Genomic DNA, 21,112 nt, shown 5'->3' on the forward strand with positions numbered 1-21,112 from the left:
TTTAGGTCACAATTCCACTTACAGCAGTACATTTGCAAAAACTGCAGAATGCAGCCTTGCACTGACAATGTCAGAATTGACTTCAGCTGTGTAGGCACTTCGTATTTTATTTGATACGCTCTGTGCTGAAATTCTGCAGTGCCATTGGTCGGATGAAAACAAATTCAGATTTGTATCCTGGAACAAAAACAATCATTTCTTAGATATGACGCCAATGTTTTCTATGCTACCAAGAATCTCCAAATTATGCTGGCAGCCAAGTCACAGTAAGAAATAAAGTTCGTTCACCGATGAAAAAGTGCACTTTCCCAAATGACTCACACAAAGAAATATATCCCAGTGGCTGGAACTTGAAACATGTACTAAAGGTGCCGTGGACACCATCAGAATGAAAAATTAATGCATTTGATTGAGAGTAGACAGTTTCACATCACAGCTTTGGAAATGTTAAAACTACAAACAAAAAAAATGTTTTATCATTGACAGGTTAGGCATGCAACCACAAACTCCCTAATTTGCCTGCTCAGTGTACCACTCAACTTCAGGCTGTGCCTACAGACAGCAAAGCAATTAAACTTTTTTTGTGGCTTCTCTGTTTCAAAAACAATTGTGGGCACCTGCACATCCCCATGAAAATCTTACCACTTGTGTTTCCACTTGCAAGCTGTTAGGTATTACTAAGTCAACCTATGTAATTCCATTCACTGGTGTTCGTGAGAACATATACTTTGCAAATGAAGTGCAAAGTAAGCTCTCCTCTTTCTTAGAGTAGCGTTGTTACTTGAATTTGGGGCAGCTACCAGTGCCACCTAAGCGAGGGAGAGAACTCGAGCAGAGGAAAATTGCTAGAGCTATTATACATTTCATTTTCTGCCTCTCATCATGCACTCATCATAAATTCTTCAGTGACAGCATTGCTTGAACATCATCTTAGCATACCTAAGACATTTTTGCGATTCATAACATATATCAGGGCACATTTGCAGGGGAAAAAATGGTGACATCTGTGCTCCTTCTGTAATAACTCCACAATAGTCAGGAGAGAACATAGATGTGAAGCATTTTCTTCTGACAAGAGATATTTGTGTTCATGCAAGCCCCTTCTCACCTCCACCATGCCTTTCAGGCCTTGAAATACAAGCACAAAACTAACAATAAATAAATGAAAGTTTCATTTCAAAGAGTCATCAGTTCTGCGGAGTTGTACATGGCATCTGTGAAATGCAAGAGCAGCCAGGACATTCTCCCTTCTAGATAAGATGCAGAGCTGCTGGAAATGTCACCGTCAATGCTACATAAAATGATAAGGGCAAACTCCAAGATGGCAGACCATGGATATTTAATATAATAGTCAAATACAGTACTCTTAGACTACAGCAAACTTAGAAGTCCTTTTGTAAGTTCACTCAGTCCTATTTAAACTGCTCTTTTATGCTAATCAAAAATTTGATGGTTTAACATAAACAGCATTATGCTACTAGACAAAAAAAAGAGTCCAGTAAACAAATGAGGCTTGTAAAGTTAACACAATCATTGGACATCAACTTAAAAGCCTTCTGCCTCCCATTGTCAGACAGACAATCGCAAAAGTATGACTTGGCACGGACTAACATAGAGGACTTCCACCAAGCATTACATTGAATTCACCTGTATTAATTTAACCTGCACTTAAGGTACTTAGTGAGCCATCTATTTCACTGCACAGCATTTGACTTTACATCTCTATGGCAATGCTAAGCATCAGATGACTGTAGGTCAAGTATAGACCCAGCACTTGGCACTTCCTATCCTTGGGCAGTATTCGAGATTACAGTTGCCTTTATGGCAAACAACAAAGCAGAACATGCCTGAGCTACATGGTTATGGCAGCCACATGCTGTACCGTTCAAGTAATTTGCAGGAATAAATGAGCACTACCTTCAATTGAACAGCAGTTTCAAAGATGTGGTGCTTACACTCCTTTAGTTCAACAATGCACAAACAAAATTATGACTGCCTCGATCTTAACTTAACCACCCATAGAAACCTTATTTGTGTTGGAAACAGGTATGTGCTGCCATCAAATGCAACAATGCATAAAATTCAGTGGTTATAAGTAGTAAAAGCAGTATTGCACTAACAACTCTAGAACTATTGCAGGGCATTATAAATAACACAACCTATATATTAAAAATAAGAAAGCACACATGCAAAAATAGAACTTAGGTGCTATCCTTATTATTACCCTGTGCAACCAGAAGTATCTTGTCATTCAAAGTAGCTTATTTAACCAGTCAAGATCAATAAAATTTTGGACCACTGGAGATATCCGACAAGATTAAAATGTACAGTTACAGGGTGTGAAAAGAAACTCTAAAAAGCGTGCTTTCAGAAAATATTGCAAGGTCACGTCGGTCAAATAGTATAATTCACATGTAAGGCTTGATGGCCAAGCTGAAATAGTCTACAAGGTTGCTTGCTTTAGGGTGGTAAACAGAGATGAAGCAGCTATGTATTCAGTGCTCCTAGACACTCTTGCAATATGCCAAAGCAAACAAACTACCTTGTTAGGACGGCCTTTTTGAAAAAAATATTTAAAGTAAAAGCACTTTACTTTTTTGCCACAGAGACAAACTCTGGCTGCTTAAAGTGGCAGTCAAGTAGCATTACACCAAAGTGACTAAATGGCAGGTCAGTTGAAAGGCTTAATTTTGTCAACTGCTAGATTTTCGTAACATGAGTTAGGACCTGCTGGAGCAGGCTCACAGACTAACCAACTAACCAATTAACCACCAAGGTTTCCCCAGGTCTAATTTTCTGCCACAGTACAATGTCGTATACCACAATGGGATAAGGGTACAAGAGAAACAACAGGTTGAGGCTGTTGCAAGCTACTGGTGGGATTAGCCTTGTGGGACTTACAAATAATAGCTCCCCAAAACGACATTTAGACATTGAAGTCTAAAACCGAGGCATAGCTCAGTGACCTGGTAGATCTGTGTCGCCATATATGCAATCACTCACAATCATTACCAAAGCTACATCGAAATCAAAATACTCAAGTTCTGTTCTGGCACACTTTTGTTCGTCAAAATTTTCGGATCACACCTATTACTGTTAAGCTGACAAATATGGAAGCCACAGCCACCATGAGGAAGTGTGAATTTGCACAACTGGTGAACACCAAGTGAGAAGCGTCTCAATTAGCGACTGAAAATCAGAGTTGCTATCCACAAATTGGCGCAGGCTGATGCTGCTGTCACTTCGCCAAGCTTCTAGGTTGGATTCCTTTGACAGACACTGTACTGCTGACGGATATAGGTGAAGAGAGCACACTATTACAGTCCAAATGTAATGCTGACTTCCCAAGCAGACATAGGGTAACACTGTTTGTACACGAAAAAGCACACTAGTGTCTGCTACTAGCCTGCACGTACTACAGCTGCCAGTTTCACCCAGGCAGTGCTTAAAAAATAGTAAACAGCCATAGTGCTCTCCGATGGACACTGCCATTTTATCAGAGCAATCACGCGCTCTACGTATGCAGTTTCTTTTGTCCACACCTGTACAGATGCACCCTATATTATCTGTAAAGCTCACTTTCTGAAACAGTTTGTGCTGAAAGGTCATGCCTTTATCAATTGGCGAGTACAGCGAGCAGCGTATCCACACTTAATCATCATAACATATGGCGCATACCCGTGCTACTACAAACCGCACCGCGTGTAGATTAAATGCAGAAAGTTGGGCGAGTTGGTGTTTAGATTCAACAGACATGGTTCTTGCGCTTCAGACAGGAACGAAGGGAGAACATAGACTAGCGTTTGTGGTGTCTGTGTTCTTTATTCGTCCCTGTCTAAAGCGCTAGAACTATGTCTGTTGAAGTGTAGATTAAAGTGATGAAACCACATCTGTAGTCGGTGTTTCATCGAACAAGCCAGGTGTTGACTCAGGAATTTAAATTGCGGAGCGTGTCAGTTTCCAGGGTGGAAGGGGGTCTGTGGAGAAGCGGTATTTTTGGTAACCAATGTATTTAAGATTTGTGATTTGACGGCGTGTGCATTAAAAAAGGGGTGCGTACACCATCATAAGAGGCGTGCAGGGAAATCACTGTAGTAGGCCCAAGAAATGCTCGACGGGCATATGCATCCAGACTTCATACTTTCATGAGCCTAGCTCGAGCACAAAACCCGCAACCATGCCTGACTGAAAGCGCACAGTACTGCCTGAATTGCGAGCCTAGAAATTCGTCCTTTGCAGAACACAGTGGTAAGAAACATGCCACGCTTGTCTCTAGGACGCACCTCCTGCTGGAAACTGCGCTCGGCAGAACGCAGTGCGCTGTGGAGCAATGAAATGTCTCGTCCATATCCGAAACTCCGAAAAGACGCCATTATTTAAGGAAGTCCTAAGGTAACATATTTAACTCAAAACTCCGGCCACTACGGTAAAGTGAGCTGATGAGGCGCTAATTCATACGGCGCGCCGCCGACGCAGAAAACGTGGAGAAACTGGAGAAAGAAACCACCAAGGTATATTCTACTTCCGCCATGGAGAAACTAAAGTTGCTAAAGTATTCTAGTTCACTATAGGAGAAACCAAGGCAAAAAAGTAGATGCCACGACTAGGTTAATCACTCATTGCAATTTATTTCTGCTACCTTTAGAGTCGTGCAGATTGAATTATTTGCATCTGACCATTTTTTTTTTTTTCACCAAATAGACCATCAGGTTTTACCAGGTGGCGTCGTGTTATTATTATTATTATTATTATTATTATTATTATTATTATTATTATTATTATTATTATTATTATTATTATTATTATTATTATTATTATTATTATTATTATTATTATTATTATTATTAACACGACGCCACCTGGGTAAAACTTGATGGTCTATTTGGTGGAAAAAAATCATCAGATGCAAACATGGAGGAAGGAAACAACTTTTTTCCTCCATGGATGCAAATAATTCAATCTGCACGGCTCTAAAGGTAGCAGAAATAAATTGCAATGAGTGATGAACCTAGTCGTGGCAAGGCGAGTCAACATCACCGTGCTCAAAATCAAAACTCAAAGTTTTTTTTTTTTTTAAACTTAATTGCACACTTGCCAACAGCATTATTATTATAATTATTTCCAATTTACCAACGTTGGTTCGGTTTGACATCGGTTTGTTTCACCGTTTCACCATAGTTTCACCGTTTCATCATAGTTTCACTCAGGGAATGTGTGGTGGCGCTAGCCTATTACTATCATTGCGCTATGATTGTGCGAATATGGTGTATGGTTATAGCAGTTATAGTGTTCTAGTATGGTGCGAACATGACATATGCGCGAAGCATGGATAGGAAAGAACCATGGGGGAAGAAAAAATTTCTTCCTCCATGTAAATAACTTAGGAGATGCCCTGACGTCACTTTTTTGAAGCCGGCGCGGCCGCGCGTGCCCACCACTTGCAAAAAGAAAAGTCATTACCACCTTGGACACGAGGGGCGCTACGGTACTTTCTCGATGCGCACGCCCTCTCCGTGGAGCGCACGGACCGAATTCGCGAGTCGAGCGTCTCTTTGTTCCAGCATGTCGTTGGTGCAAGTAGTGTTCGCGTTCGCTTCCAAGTCACGGTATCAGTTCTCTGACAACGGCACGGTAACAGTTCTTTTTCTCAGTGTTCTAGTAGTTCATATATTACAGTGGTTGAGGCGAGTTAGCGAAAGGGCCATTTATAACCTGTATTAATTTTATTTCCGGATCCAAAAGCGATTTAAATGTTTTCATGCATGCTGCAAGGCCACGTGGTCGTTAAACCGCAGGGTTGAAAAACCATTGGATTTAGCGGCATGTCTCGAGCACGAGTGGCCTTATTTTAAAAGGAATATTTTCTGCGTTAAGATTACAGGAGTGTATTACCACCTATGCGTCTTTGCCTTCGCAGGTCAGGCGCGTGCTTCGACGGAGACGCACTAGCAGCATCAGCCAAGGTAAGGCCCTACAGCAGTCTGTGCTGTTGGCATTGTGCATAGTGATGAACTTGTACGGGCGGACTGACAAACATTGAAGAAGTCCAGTACCTAACTGACTATTGTTTACTAGTACTGTGCTCAAGTAGTCATTGTTTACTTGAGCCTAATTCTTTTTTTTTTTTTTTTTCAGGTGTGGAGCGGAGGAAACATGGTTTTTCCGCACAGTTTGCATTTTTTGGATAATAAATATTTTGAAAGCCAGAGCTGTGTTGCATGTTTCTTTAGCCCGCAGAGAATACCGGAATGGATCGCTTGCGGCCATGTTCCTCCCAAACCTGTGGTGGCATTCTCAATAGTGGCGAAATCCAAAACTTCTTGTGCATGGGTGGTGTTCGTAATGGGTATGTGGGGTTTAGCGTCCAAAAATATGCTACGAGACGCCGTAGTGGAGGGATCCGGCACTGCCACCGTACAGCACATGGCTGCCTTGGTTTTTACCTCCATCAAAAAGCGGCAGCCGTGGCCAGCATTCGACTCCACTTGCGCACTAACCACTGCATTACCGCAGCGGATCAATACCTTTGTCTACGCCGCATTCAAGCTAACCCTGTTTTCATACACTTCATTGTTGAAAAACGCGGATTGTAAGTTTTTAAGGCTAATCCTTGTAGGCTCGTGGAACGAAATCCGATGCGCGAAATCTGTTTTTTTTCTCGCCTCATCCAAGGTCAATGTTCTCCCTACTGTACAAGCGCTTTATTTCTGCCATAATTAGTTTTGTATGAGTATATAAATGAAGTCAACAGGGTAGGGTCGGGTGATCGGAGCGGGTCGCGGTAGTCAGGGGGTCGAGTTATGGGGAACAAAAAAAAAGAAGGGTTCCACGCTGCTGAAACGAATATGGAGCGCTGGGCACCGACGGAGCGGCCAGGAGCACACCAAGCATCCCTGGCGTGTCCGTACACGGCCGCTGGTGCTGACTCGTGGGGGCTCAACAGATTTTTTTTTTTTTTTAGCGCCGAGGAAAATGATGCCAACAATGCTTTGACACCCCGCGCGTGCAACGCGTGTCACGCTCCGGCGCGAGCACGCACGTTCAGATCGTTCCATCGCTGGAGAACACCGGTTGTGCAGGAACCGCCTGCTACCGAAGACCCAGCCCGGGCAGGCGTCCAGGTTTCCAGGTGTAGGCACTTGGGTCCGTGGTAGGCCGTGTCTTTTGCCGTGGTGCCTACGTTACCTGGGCGCCTGGTGTTGATATTCTAGCCGTTGCTGTGCTGAGGATTTGTTATTTTGTCTTCTCCGCAGTTCCTCGAACCGCCGGTGGCGGTGCTTCGGAGCGCCCTTGCAACGCGTCGTGTGCTTCCGAGTTGGCCAGCCTAGCAGCTTGGGAACCGGTGCCTACGAACTTGGAAACATGGTAATCCTGACGAAACTTTTGTCCTGCTTTGTAGAGCGCTCGTTTCAATAAAATTTGGGTTACGATACTTGATGGGGCGTTCCGTATTAGGCCTAATGTGTTCGATACCTGGCAGTCTCGCTGCCAAGTCCGAGTTAGCAGCACGTCACTAAGGATCCCTTCAAATGCGAATGTGGTCATTCCTTCATTCAGGTGTCCCTGCTGCAGACCATCGACACCGCGCACGAGGACATGATTGTAAGGCGTATTTCGTTTTTCGCCTGCCGCGTGGAGGTTGCCTTGAGCGCATTTTTTGTGTCCAGCATGACGCTCAAATGGACTACTACGGCATCCGACTGGCGACCTGTTCGTCCGACCGTTCCGTCAAGGTGTTCGACATCCGCAACGGGACGCAGAAGCTGGTGGCCGACCTGAAGGGCCACGAGGGACCAGTGTGGCAGATCGCTTGGGCGCACCCAATGTTCGGCACAGTCCTGGCCTCTTGTTCGTACGACCGCAAGGTGATCCTCTGGAAGGAGACTGACGGCGTCTGGTCTAAGCTGGAGGAGTTCAAGAACCACGATTCCTCAGGTATACCTGTGAGATACCCCTGCTTCCGTGCACTGATTTTATTTCATGCTTGCAGTCAACTCGATCTGCTGGGCACCTCACGAGTTCGGCTTGATGCTTGCTTGTGGCAGCTCAGATGGCGCCGTGTCTATCGTGAGCACTTCGGGAGATGGCTCCTGGGAGAGCCAGAAGATCAACAACGCCCACACGGTGGGTGCATTTTAGCTTCCACTTTTGGAAACTTGGCTGAGCAGTGCGGCTACGCTTCATAATGTAGGTGCGCACATGAGCACCTGGAAAACATTGACAAGGGTCGCATAATGTGTGGTTATCCTTCTAAATTGGTAGGGCAGCTTCATCTGGGAAACCATTGAATGCGTGCAAAAAGCAGTTGGCCAATGGAAATTGCATGAGCACACCTGCTTCAAAAGATGGGATGCTGCCAAAGAACATTTTTTCGTTGAAAATGAAATAGTAAAAAAAGAACAAGGAAATAGCCCGTGTTGTTGTCATTGTGTTGTCATTCTCTTTTTGGCAGTAATGGCTTATGCAAGTTATGGATGCCGAGCAGGTAGATGACCTAATCGGATGTGTCCAGTTATGAGCGATTTGCGTTTAAGAGCAACATGGCACTTGCTGTGTACAATGCTTGGCAGTGTAGGCAATGTGCATATGGTGTGAGCAGTTATACGGAGAACACCCTGGGCCATCCCTCGAAATTCAGGGCCAGCAACCGAAGCGGCCAGGAAAGAAATGTAAGACAATGGAGGCGGGTGGAGACAAAATGAAGGTAGAAAATGGAGGGACAGTGCAACTGACTATGCATAACTTGTGACGGGCTCGTGGCAATGTTATTACGGGCAGAAGAGCTGAGAGACATTTATTGCCCTTGGGCCTTGCTAGCCTGCTGATAGCTTCTTGTCTCATCACTCGGACAAATGGCTGCAGATCAGAAGTGAAAGTGTCTGAGAGTGAGCTTAGTGAAGATTCCTCCTACAGATTGCAGGACGAACAAAGTATCAAACCAGAAAACCAGCGCATATGTATTTCAAAGCAGCTGCTGTCATGCAGTGCAACGGTTGATGTGGAGCATGCCCTGTCGTTGCATTCTAGAGGCTTACTCATCGGCGTAGACAAGACAAAGTGAGAAGCGTTAGGAGGCTTACTAAAACTAAGGCGGGGCAAACGCCTAGAGTGGCACCGGCTGCAACTTGTTAAGGGTTGACTTCAAGGAACTGTCAGTGCAAAGCAGCAGCTGCTGCTTAGTCACCGGCTCACGCAGAGTGCTTAGCTTAGCCACTTTAACCCCTAATGGATGCAATTTAGTACAGAATCTTGGTAATGGTGTGGAGAGAGTCTTGCTTTCTTAATGGTAGACTGCATGCAAACCCCTGCATACGGAGCATGGCATTAAGCAAGATGCACATGTTTATTAAAGCTTCAGTTTAGAGCAATGAGGCAGTTTCAAAGAATAGATAACAGCAATATTGAGATAGCTGTGCGTGTTTTGGAATTTGAAAGGATCAAGTGAGGTAAAGCAATAAAAGTAGCTGTAATTTATGCTGCCTTAAATTGACATTAGCCAACTCTGTGATGCTGGGGCATAGTAATGAAATGCAGTATGTCCACTCGACTTTCTAAGAGCCTACTATGTTAGCTGTAACAAAAGAGCCCAGTGTGGCGCTGCCATTTTCTCGATCCTGGCTTTCTTGGCCCATTTGAATAAATTCTAGCCCAAAACATAAGTGCTGCTTTTGTTATTGCTGCCCTATGCAGAGATCTACCAAAGTATGATCGCCAGCAACAGACTGTTCCTTTTTGTGTCCTCTGTAGATCGGTTGTAATGCGGTCAGCTGGGCGCCTGCTCAGACCAAGACTTCGTCTGAGATTTCTGCAGAAGACCCGAAGGCTTTGAAGCGCTTTGTTACTGGTGGCTGTGACAACCTGGTGAAGATCTGGAAATTTTCGTGAGTACTTCTGTGGTGGTTAAATGGGCGAGAAATGTGCAGTGCAGTTACAGGTGTTAGGCTGTTGTTCTTAGTCTAGGTTTTTACATGGTACTGGAAACAAGGCATCATTTCTACTGTACTACAGTAAACAGGCTTTTGGTTTGCTCAGGAGCTTTAACAGGGATTATTTTAGTGCACAATTGAGTTCCTTAAAGCAATATTAAATGGAAATACTGAGTCAGGCTAAACGGATTTGTTGATTTCAGGCAATAGATGTGCCATTTTTACCTAATACAAAGGTTTTATAAGCCAGAAAATCAATAAAATGGGAACACACATGATGCCACCACTTGCAGATTCGTGCAACAGCAGGCTGGTGACAGCTTTTTTTTTTTTGAAAAATGCTGTTTTGCCATCACTGGGCAATCACAGTCCAAGTACGAAGACAGCAACGCAGCGAGCATAGCAAATAATACGAAGTCTCATCTATATATGCAAAAACGAGCACTTATTTGCCACGTATTCTATGCAGCCAGGTTGCATGCAGAAAGTATGCATGCTTTTGGCAGCATTTATGCCTATTGCACTTGCTAGGCAGCCATTTAAGTCATTTTATTCTCACTTCAGCCATCAAACCAGCTACTTAGTATGGGCTGCAGTTGTTCGCATGCATGCATGTCGTGTGAAACATGCATGTGGTCTTCCGTGGGCAGGTGGATATATTTTGAGGTATGCTGAAAAATATGGGAAGTACCGCATGCTTGCACCATCACTTATCATTGCGGCTCATTAATAAAAAAAGTTTCTCAGCATGGATCATGATTCATGTGGTTCTACCTGCAAGGCCGTTTTTAGTGCACTTTATTCAATTGCTTGAACTGTATTGGTATTAATGGTTTATGTGCTTCTGTGGGAAAGATTCAAGTAGCCCATTTTTTTTTCTACTACTTATACTAAGCAATCCACAAAAGTGGAGGTTGCCAAGACTGCAGCAGAGTATCAGAAGTCTTCTGCGATCATACTTATTAGTCAGTAAGCATCACATGCACCACAGTGCAGTCTGTGATGAGCAGAGTGCTAGAGAGTTTCAGTTGAGTGGGATGTTGAATGAAATGTTTGAGCAGCAACTGCTGCTTGCATGGTTTCGAGAATTAATTGGAATTTGCACATACACTTCACAGCATGCAATGCACCAAAGGCTGCAAGGACACGCCCTGTGTGGGAGTGCAAATAGCAGTTAAATCTGCTGGCTGCCCTTCATTTTCTTTTGCACCCACGGAGCCTCTTTCTACTGTGCGTCTCAATGGGATGCAACCGCATACGATAGAGGCTGAGGCATTTGCACTTAGTCACCATGACGACCGCTTTAGGCCCTTTCATTTTAGATGAACTTGTTCCAGCAGTGCTGCACTTTGCAATTTCAGCAGTGCAGCGTGGCTCCCTCAGCATTGCACTGTTTGTTTAAAAAGGCGTAGATGCCATGCAGGTGCTCTTTAGTGGTGGCCTAGTGCTACAAGCATCTGCTTCGCATCCAGTTTGTCCGTGGTTTGATCCCCAGTGCCGCTTGGCGCTCGCCGATGGTACAGTGGGTACAAGCTGTCCCCAAGCCTAGTGCTTGGCTCATCTGTGGTAAAATTCTTGGAAAATTAGTCCGACCCCCCCTTGTGCAAAAGAAAAAAAAAACACAATTGGCTTTCCTGGTAAGGTGGTAAGGTGCATTTTTGTTCCTTAGATAGGGTAGTTTTTTATTGACGGGAGGGTCAGTGACCACAGGCCGTTTTTCCGAGCATTTCATCCCTGAAGAGCTGAGTATGTGGCCGGGGAAATCTTGCATCCATTAGAAAACTGGTGGGTGCCCAGAGCTGTTGGGGATCGAACCCATCATCTCCCAATTTGTGAGGCAGATACTCTGTCACAGGGCCTCTGCTTTGAAAAACTGTGCTCCTTCGCGCTCAGTTCCAAAATGGTGAAGCTGCCACTGCCCCAGAAGCAGATTGCAGCTTGAATGACAATTGCATATTGTGAGGAACGGCAAAGATGTATTATTCCAGTTCTCAGTGAGGCTGATGTCTGAATTCAATAAGGAAATGTTTGCACATACTTTGCCGTTTGACTGCAGAATATTTTTTTTGGATTGCTGTTCACTCCTTGTCTTTTTTTTATATATATATATATGTATTAGCTTTATGGAGCTTTTATGCTAGTAATGCACTGCGATGCTCTGGAAAAAATGTAAACATTATTACGCTCATTGGGATTCCCATTCTTGCATGGGCTCTTAGGCAACAGGGGCTCTTCCTCGTTGTCTTCACTCGACAAGCTATTTAGCTGAATAGCTTTATCGTCATTTTCATTTGAGCCAGGATACAACAGGCCCCGAATTTCTTTGTTTGTCAAAGTGGGTATGCACGTTGCATGTTACCTGCTATATGGCTGTGCTACTGAGATGACAGTGAAGTATTGTGATAGTCGATGTTGAAAAATCTGCTTCCTCTTATCCAAAACTTAACTTTACCATTTCTAAGTGTTTATTTGGCCTCTTCACAGACAGTGTAACATATCCGCATTATTTTTTTTACACGAATAATCAGGAGTGGCAGAGAAAGAGCTAAGAAGGCAACATGAGTGTACTCTGGAGTAGCAGAGGAGGTGCATGTGTGGTCTCCCGATTTATTATGGAGGGGCAATGAAAGAGTTAACACCACATCTAAAAACTAAGTATGTGCATGCTGTATGATGCATGTTGACACTTCAATTGTGTTCCGTGAAGCTCATTTCACATCGGCTGTCATTGGGGGCGTAAACATTGATGCTGGATTATGGCAACATTGCATTGCGATGCACTGTTTAAAGATACTTTGCATGGTTTGAGATGTTGGTGGTAGTTGATGTGGGTGACAGAGCCTGCTGCAGTTTGCTGGTTATGGCAAGGACAGATGACCCAGGCCTGCACTCGGCAATTTGTTTTGGAAGCAGCCAGTGCCAGTGCTGCACTTGAGCTGCTGGAACTGGAACAGCACACTTGCTGCACCACTGCAGAGAACCTTGTAGAACTGGTGCAGGAAACACAGCCGAATCACAGACCTAAAGTTTTCAGTCTGGCTGCATTCTGTTTTCGGGAGTCGCACGTCTGGTCTCTCATAGAGCTCCGTTGCAAATGCATCATAGAAATGACATGCTGTGGACTTAGTAACTTGAATACGGAAGCATTTCAGGATTTCGTTTAAAATGTTCTCAGCAGCACAGCCACCTTTCTGCACAAGAAAAATGCCAGTGTTCCAGAAGAATAATTTATTTGTCGTGTTTAGTTCATTTCCTCTTTTTCTGCATGCCTTTAAATATATTATCTGGATGGAAAGAACGCGACAATACACCTCATCCACCATGGAGAGGCACAGAATGCTGGGAAGACTGAAGCTTTGTTTCTGGCTTTGCTATTGTTAGGCATAAAATGGGGATTTGAATTCAACAATAACTCTTCCTGAGACAGACACCTAAAGAAATGTCAGTTTCCATACCAGGCTAACATTTGCATTACATTTGTCAAACAGGTGTAGAATGCACTATTGAAATATGCACACAGCGGAGAGCACTGTGGCACGGCTAACAATTCTAAAGCAGAATCCACGGTTTTTGCTGAGCGATAGGCAAGACAAATACAAAACCTAGTCTTTCCAGCATTCCGGCAGTGGATGAAGTGCTCTTTAAGAGACTCATATAGGTGATGGTGCCAGCTTTTCCTCTAGATAATATTGAGGAACTCTGTGTACTACGCATGTAAAGTTGCTTTCAATGAAAAATGTGCCTGATGCTGCAGGTGTGTTTAGGGTGGTTTTGCCTTATCCCTAGAAATGCTGTTTCTGCAGGGAGGCAGAGTCCAAGTGGGTGGAGGAGCACAAGCTTGAGGCACACTCTGACTGGGTTCGTGATGTTGCCTGGGCCCCATCACCTGGCCTGGAGGCCCAGAGCACAATTGCTTCCTGCTCCCAGGACCGCCGCGTCATCCTCTGGACCAGCACCAACTTGACCTCATGGAACTTCCAGGTGAGCAGCTGTTGCTAGATCCCTCTTGTGTGGCTAAAAATAACACACTAGCAAATTCTTCGACATCGTGCTGGCATTTACACCTTTAACACAGTCTCCAGCTAGATCTACGTTCATTGGTCTTGCACTGCTTGAGATTCGATAAGATGCATGGACTTAGTAACCGCATGACCTGTTGCATTGTCCACTGCTTGTAGTTCAGCAAAAACCACAGGTGCGATTAAAGGGAAGCTGAAACTGTTTTCAAATTGCATAAGATTCGGTGGTTGGAAATCGCTTGTTAAAAACACGCTACGGTCACTCCCTCGTTGCTGCCGGCAGGTGCGGGGCGTCGAAACTAGGGAACAGGAAACTCAATCTCTGAAGGCCAGCCAGCCAGCCAGCTAGGCCGGCCACGGGTTTTGCACGCTTGTTTTGCTCCATTCCACGCTGATCAGCGCAGTCTGCTGCTGGTGCCAATTGTTTTCTCCAGTTTGGTCGTTCTGTGCTGAAGGTTCCGTGTGTTCAGATTCCATGAGGTCAGCCAGCAAATAGGCAGCTGTTGCGGAGTGACGCGCTATGCACTTCGACGCCCTCCAACTAGGGAACCTCTTTATCTCAGTTGTAAAATAAACAACGTTCGATGCTCGAAAGATATTTTGCTCATGTCATTGTTAGTATGTGAAGACACTAGTGGCTATCAGCACGGCTTTCTGTTGTGCGAACATTAGTGGTCCACGCGACATGGCGCCTATATAGTTTCCGAGAAGGTAAGAAACTTTCAGCACAGTGGGTCTCTGTCATGAAAAGGAAATATTATGTGCCTTTAAAATCAGCCGTTTTTTGCACTAATGATTTGTGTGCCGATAACGATCATCGAATCTTGGCAGCGGTTGCGGCCACTTGGGATTCTAATTAAATCAGCACAACTTAAGTCCTGTGCCGTTCTGTCATTGTTCCTGCACCTAATTGGGTTAATACCGTTGTTTTCACCATCATTACACTTAACCAAGAAAACCGAACATAAAACAAGATTCGCGACTCACTGTTGTTACACAGCTCGCCGCCGTTCTCGGATATGTCAACATTTACCAATTAGGTATAGCAAACGAAATGCATGATCGGTAGAACAAAGCTGCATTTGCAATAGTCATTTAAAGCACAGTGTCTAGAATGCCATGCTGTTCGCGCAGCAACAGCGCGCTCTATCGTCTGAAGGCAGCACTGCCTCCACATGCTGCACCTTCCGCAAACTGTTCTTGGATCCCTTTCACTAGCATCAAGAAAGAGTGATGAAATTTATTGTTATCTTGATGAGGCCAGGGGTAACGAAATGTAAAAAATTAACCCTTATTGATGATTGCTGACCTGTGCAGAGAGAGAGGTAGGAGAGATAACTGCGATACAACTAAGTTCTCTACACAGCTGTGTAGCAGCAGTCGGTGGTGCGTCACGGCTCATCCGATCTTGTAGATATTAGCTCCTCTGCTAGGGCGGCACCGTAAATATCTTCATATCATTGTGATTTACAGTAGGCAGTTCTGTGAGTAGCCTATTTACTACAGTGCTGCTCAATCTCCAAGCGTCGTCTGCTTAGCGACGACCAAAGAGTGCGCTCGGCCAAAGTGCCCGTCAGCCGTGCTCTCTGCCAGCAATGTTCCAACAAGCTCGCTTCATCTGGCGCTGCAACTGCTGTGAACTTGTCTGATTTCATGATGCAGCTGAAGCCTGACCATTTTCGCCGTTGCGTTGAACAGCGTACTGCGCTAACTAAGCTGCAAAGACTTGACGGGCTGCAGCTGCAGTATGCGTGCGGTTGTTGTTGCGTCGTTGGGCGCTACTCGGTTGTATAAAAGCGCTGTGGTCTGGGATTGCAGCCTATACTATTCCTATTCCATTTGTTGCTACTGAAACGTGATTTAGTAAATAAAGGGCAGTTGTTAAAGCAGGCCAGCTACATGGTGCGAAAACCACACTCGGGTGCAGATTTCAGACTCTTGCAAATGTGTTGACATCGCTTTCGCTGTAGACGTACTCGACAGCGTCTTTTGTAGTGCCGTTTTTTTTTAAACTGCTGATTGCTCGAATGCGTACTGTACGTGTTTAAGGTATTTGCATTGTTCGAATAATCAATAAAATTTTAAATAGAGTTGTCAAGTCACCTGAAGCAATGCGCACGCAGCAACACCGCCGGCCTGGCATTCCGACAATGACTTCATGATGGGCCCATCCAGTTATGAACAGCGGCATTTGCTTGGAGGGTGGACCGCTGGTGCTCGTTTTCTTGTAAAAACCGCTGTTTGCGTTTATTTCCGCTTTTTTAGGCATGATAGTCTTGTTCAGCGGACAAAAAACTAATATGCCGCCTCGAACTCATATTTTACGAAAAACGTTTCAGCTTCCCTTTAACCCTTCGAGGGTTTTCGCCGTAAATGTACGGCGGCGGTTTTCCGTCCCGCAAGGTTTTTGCTGTACCGGTATGGTTTCAATCCTTCGTTTGAAATTTCGTGCCCTAATGACGATGCATGCTCACTGGAAGGTGCTGCCACCTCTTAGGACTTACAAGAAGCTCTTGAAATTTTTTGCGCTGCTTCTTGCGAAGATAAACACAAGTGATTCCTAGCTGCAGTTTGTCTCCTGATCTGTGGCAACACCTCCACCCTATCATGGTTTCGGTTTCACCACGTGATCAGACTTCTTTCTTTATGGGCGCTTCCTTGCAGGGAATAAAAAGAACTAATACCTAGCTGCAGCTGGTGGCCCGGTCTGCGGCAAAGCCCTTGCATGGTTTCGGTTGCCTCCCCCTATTGATCGCAATGGAGGCATGCAAAACTTAATTTTTTATTTATGGCCACTCCTGGTGCAGGGGCCACAGAAACCGATTTCCATCTTTATTGGGGCTGCTGTTAGCTTGTTTATAATCAATGCTCATGAGGTATTCCTGCTCTCCTTGTAGTTTCCAAAGGTTCCCGAGTTTGCAGTGTGGAGCAGCGTTGACACCAAAATACGGTTCTAAATATTTTTCTACAACTTTTTCTTGATTTTACTCATATTAAACTTTCAAAATCCACAATAGAGTAATTTGACCATCTGGGAAAGTATTCTTCAAAAAAATTCGACCCTCAAGGGTTAAGTGCATGGGCAAGAAGTCTAGCTATGAGTGTTATGAGCCAGTGATTGCATTATCCTTACTGTCGTCAAAATACCAACGTGTGCACTTCCTGTTACAGGTGCTTTCCACCTTTGATGATGTCATCTGGCACGTGTCATGGTCCGTCACTGGAAATATCCTGGCTGTGTCTGGAGGTGACAACAAGGTCAGTCTTGCCTTTTCAGGCGGCTTGTAAGCAGTTCATTGGGGCTGCCTCTCTTGCATTTCTTGTACAGTGGTGCATGCTGTCAGCTGCACCACTGCACGAAAAAAAAAAAAGGAAAAAAAAGTACGAAAGAAAGTATCGGGGAAACTATCAAACTCCTGCAATTAAGAAAAAATGTTACTGCTGAATGAGATACAAAGGCATTTATTGACATTTTTGCCATAAATGCACTCTTTTGCACAAGGCCTGAAAAGCCCCTTTCTAGTGCGCACAAAATTTAGTGCGCATTTGCGCTGTGCTTGGTGGCGAGTACAGCTCAATTCGTCCTATATGTTGACGACAATGCTAAAATTAGTAGTGTCTTGTCCATCTTCAAAAATGCTTTGTCCCCTTGTTGTGCCAGTGCACCATGGGAAAGCTACCGTACCAGCTTGCCATTGCAGGTAGGGATTGGAGGGCTCTAAAAACTGAATTTTTAAAGGAAGAAAAAAAGGTTCTGCTTTTTTCGAGAGGCGTGAAAAGCAGAAAAAGCAAGAACCTCGGTGCTTGCTTATGCATAGCATTCTTCCATGTTTTCTTGTTGCATTATAGTGCAGTTCGGTATCAATATGCTTTTCTATTGCATAATTGTTCTTTACTTTATTTTTATTGCAGTTTACAGTTGTAACTGAAATTCAATTTACCACTGTAGTCCCATAGAAAAAAGACATTCTAGATAATTTTTACCAAATTGAGGTTTCATACATGGCACATTTTTTTCGCTGCTGCATTAACTTTTCAGCACTTTCTTATATCTACATAACTGCGCTGAGAACAACTAGGTGCACCAGATGCCTCTACATTTCTAATGCATGACTTTCAAAACTTGAACCAGAAAATGAGTTTGGAGAAAATTTACAGTGGACTTGAAAAAAGCTGGCCAAAATATGATTTGAAATTGATAACTCAACTGCACCACTACATCTCACCAGTTGCCTCTGCACGGGCTGTTATACCAAATATCCAGTTCCATATTGTGTAATTGATTTGGGTTAGTTTGGTCAGTGTTTTGTGCATTTGCACTTTTAATGCTCAACTTATGCAATCAGCTGCAGGGGACAAAGATGTGGACAAAATTCAGTCTTTTGCAGCATTTAATGTGCTCACTGTGACAAACAGTGAAGAAACGGGCATGGGCAGGACATGCAGTGCGAAGAGAGGATAACCGATGGTCGTTTAAGGTAACAAACTGGATTCCAAGGGAAGGAAAGCGTAGCAGGGGGTGGCAGAAAGTTAGGTGGGCGGATGAGGTTAAGAAGTTCGCAGGGGTCAAGTGGATGCAGCTAGCACAGAACCGGGTTAGTTGGAGAAATATGGGAGAGGCCTTCGCCCTGCAGTGGGTATAGTCAGGCTGATGATGATGATGACTGTGACACAGTGACAGATTCATGGTAGTGTTTGGTGAAAGTTGTGTCGAAATGATGTCCATCTGCTTTATAGTGTCATTGCACATCAAAAAAGACCCCAGATGTTAAAGGTTGAGTCATCATCATCAGCTGGACTGTACCGATTGCAGGGCGAAGGCCTTTCCCATTTTCTTCCAATTAACCTGGTCCTGTGCTAGCTGCATCCACTTGTCCCCTGCGAATTTCCTAATCTCATCCACCCACCTAATTTTCTGCCGCCCCCTGCTACGCTTACATTCCCTTCCCTTGGAAGGTTGAGTAAGGTTCTAGCACGAAGGTTAGCTCTTGCCTCGGTCTCTTCTTGGCTGCCGAGTTGGAGGATGGGCGATAAATCCTGGCGACAACAGTTACTTTTGATGGAAGCAAAATGTTGCAAGCTCGTGTGTGCTGTACAAAGTCTGTGTAGTGTTGCTGAACTCAAGGGGGCTGAAAGTTTGCAGCTCTGGACTTCCCAGACCTCCTTCATGAAGTTCAGGTATCCGCTAAGAAATGCCTTTTGTTGAGCGTTTCTTTTTCTTAAAAGCATTTTTTTTCTCCCTGTCTGGATTGACATATCCACCAAGCGACAATTGTGGCCCTTTCTCAAGTCCTACTTGTCGTGCAAACACTCCATTCAGGGTTGTCACCTAAAATGGTAAATTAATCTGAGCACATTATTCTGCACAACCACACTTACAAGATTTCTTTCATGTTCGATTATATATTTCTGCATGGGCTATGATTCTTATAAATAGTAGAAAAGATCATTTGTTAATGACTGATCAAAATAGCTCTTTGGGCCAGTTGGGACAGCGCCTGTCCTGCCAGTTTGTGTTCCTTTGTCCCCATTTTTTGCGCTGGTCTTTTTTTATGCGTTAATAAGTACTTTACAACTTTGCCATCTTGTGAGCAAGTGGCAAGGCAGATAGTAAAACCTCGTTTTAGCGAACTAGTAAGAAGTGGTAAATTGGTTCAATATAGCAGAAATTCTTTAGATGAAATTTTGTAAGAAACATCTAAAATCAGCACAATTTAGTCACTGAAGAGTTGGAAACCCAGGCAGTCCTTGTTAGAGAAATAGACCTTTCCTAAGTTTTGTAGACATTTCTGCAGGCACCTATGGCAATTCCAGGGACTGCAAAGTACAGAGCATCAGGTAGCTTGGCGTCCTCGCATAACATTGCTAACCCTCAGTGACAGTCCGACGGCAGGCTGTGTTGTGTAGAAAACTGTACGTCATAGTGAAAGCTATATCCATTTTCACCACCTTTGTGACAGCCGATGACTACGAAGCATAATGGATACAATGCTACAGCTGTTCATGTTGCTGCTTTCACGGTGCTACACTACAAACTGGTTCGGAAGACTTAGAATTGTGCTCACCGCGAGGTTAACAGCCATCTATGTTGCTATCTGTCGCGGAACTGTAGTTGAATGTAAGGTACCAACATTGTAACACTCAGACCTTCGTGCAAACGCCCTTTGCACCAGCACCATTCACTTGTGTACGGCAAAGCCTGCTGCCTGCTATCTGAACGAGCACTGTTTGACACTGGAAGTTCAATATATATCCGTTTTATGGAAACCAGTGTTTGATATATGGAGTAGAAATTACATGTTAGAAGTTCTTAATTTAAAAAGAGTTTGCTATAGCCAATAAATTGTAATATGTGTTCGTTACATCAAGGTTTGATTGTAAAAGCACCATGCAAACAAATTTGCTTTAGGGCAAATCCTCTTAAAGGTACTCCTGTGACCAGAAAAATGTCTTGTAGTCTGTGGTGAGTACCTCATGGTGAAATAAACCATAAAACGAGTTGTAAATATCATGAAATGATAAAGGCAAATGGCAAGTTTGATGATCTCTTTGGTTTGGCAAATGTGAGCCCTCCTTTCGGCTCATAGGCCTGCTTCTAATGTCAAAGTGTAATTTTCAGGTCACCCTGTGGAAGGAGACCGTGGACAACAAATGGGTCTGCATCAGTGATGATGCAAAGAGCCAGAACGCCCCTGCAGCTGCTGTAGGAAGTGCGGAAAGGAACCTCTAGGCTTCAAAGTCAATTGGATTGTACAGATGTGGTCATTGCACAAAAATTTTCTTGTTGGTAAATAAATTCACGCACTTGAGAGAGCCCCGCTAGGGCTTGGAAGTTTCAAAATAAGAATGGCGTGTTAATTCAGGGCAGTAAAAATGACAGGTTATGTGATGCTCAGAGGATGAAGGGATGGTGCCCTGTGCTACTCAAGCACACACAGCATTATTAACAGAAGCACAGCTGGCTATGCTCACCGCCCACCATGCTCGCTGTTCAACCCCATTTTCCTACAGTGGTCAGCTGTTGCCACAGTTTGCCATGGTGCCCTGGTTGCACCTTACAAGCTTGTACAGTGAAAAGTTCAGCTGTACTGACATGGTTTTTCTCATAGCTGATGTTCCTCTTAAACCTTATAACCCAAATCAAAACTGGACGCTACTGCTTTATCC

At 44.2% G+C, this 21,112-nt stretch overlaps 2 protein-coding genes and 1 long non-coding RNA gene across 4 annotated transcripts in view; 2 read left to right on the forward strand and 1 right to left on the reverse strand.

Annotated features, from left to right (window-relative positions):
* Window positions 1–4,544, reverse strand: part of LOC146198257 (uncharacterized) — a 32,969-nt gene extending 28,425 nt beyond the window's left edge. The window contains exons 1-2 of one of the 2 annotated variants that reach the window (XM_084593659.1): window positions 4,284–4,544; window positions 23–177 (exon numbers count right to left, since the gene is read on the reverse strand). In XM_084593659.1, coding sequence (XP_084449785.1) covers window positions 23–177; window positions 4,284–4,373 — 245 coding nt within the window. In that variant the 5' untranslated portion in view covers window positions 4,374–4,544. Of the gene's footprint in view, window positions 1–22; window positions 178–642; window positions 831–4,283 lie in introns of those variants that run through there. The other variant, XM_084593662.1, reaches the window with a different exon arrangement.
* A 786-nt stretch (window positions 4,545–5,330) lies between these two features.
* LOC146198258 (uncharacterized) lies at window positions 5,331–6,249 on the forward strand. The gene is made up of 3 exons (XR_014704971.1): window positions 5,331–5,631; window positions 5,918–5,963; window positions 6,136–6,249. It is a non-coding gene; the product is annotated as an uncharacterized LOC146198258 (long non-coding RNA).
* A 708-nt stretch (window positions 6,250–6,957) lies between these two features.
* On the forward strand, window positions 6,958–20,792 carry LOC146198259 (protein SEC13 homolog). Its single transcript, XM_084593673.1, has 9 exons — window positions 6,958–7,143; window positions 7,254–7,365; window positions 7,558–7,602; window positions 7,668–7,935; window positions 7,991–8,124; window positions 9,748–9,881; window positions 13,730–13,907; window positions 17,117–17,203; window positions 20,565–20,792. Exons 2-9 carry the CDS (start codon window positions 7,363–7,365, stop codon window positions 20,673–20,675), a joined length of 960 nt encoding a protein of 319 aa, XP_084449799.1. The 5' UTR covers window positions 6,958–7,143; window positions 7,254–7,362; the 3' UTR covers window positions 20,676–20,792.
* The last annotated feature ends 320 nt before the right edge of the window (window positions 20,793–21,112 follow it).

Source organism: Amblyomma maculatum, chromosome 2 (genome assembly GCF_055883805.1).
Source record: "Amblyomma maculatum isolate TAMU_Amacu chromosome 2, ASM5588380v1, whole genome shotgun sequence".
Taxonomy (NCBI): domain Eukaryota; kingdom Metazoa; phylum Arthropoda; class Arachnida; order Ixodida; family Ixodidae; genus Amblyomma; species Amblyomma maculatum.

Excerpts from the sequence above, each read along its gene's own strand:
- LOC146198259 (XM_084593673.1), top strand. Across the intron at positions 7,936-7,990 it reads CAAGAACCACGATTCCTCAG|TCAACTCGATCTGCTGGGCA; the intron begins GTATACCTGTGA and ends TCATGCTTGCAG. Across the intron at positions 13,908-17,116 it reads TGACCTCATGGAACTTCCAG|GTGCTTTCCACCTTTGATGA; the intron begins GTGAGCAGCTGT and ends TTCCTGTTACAG.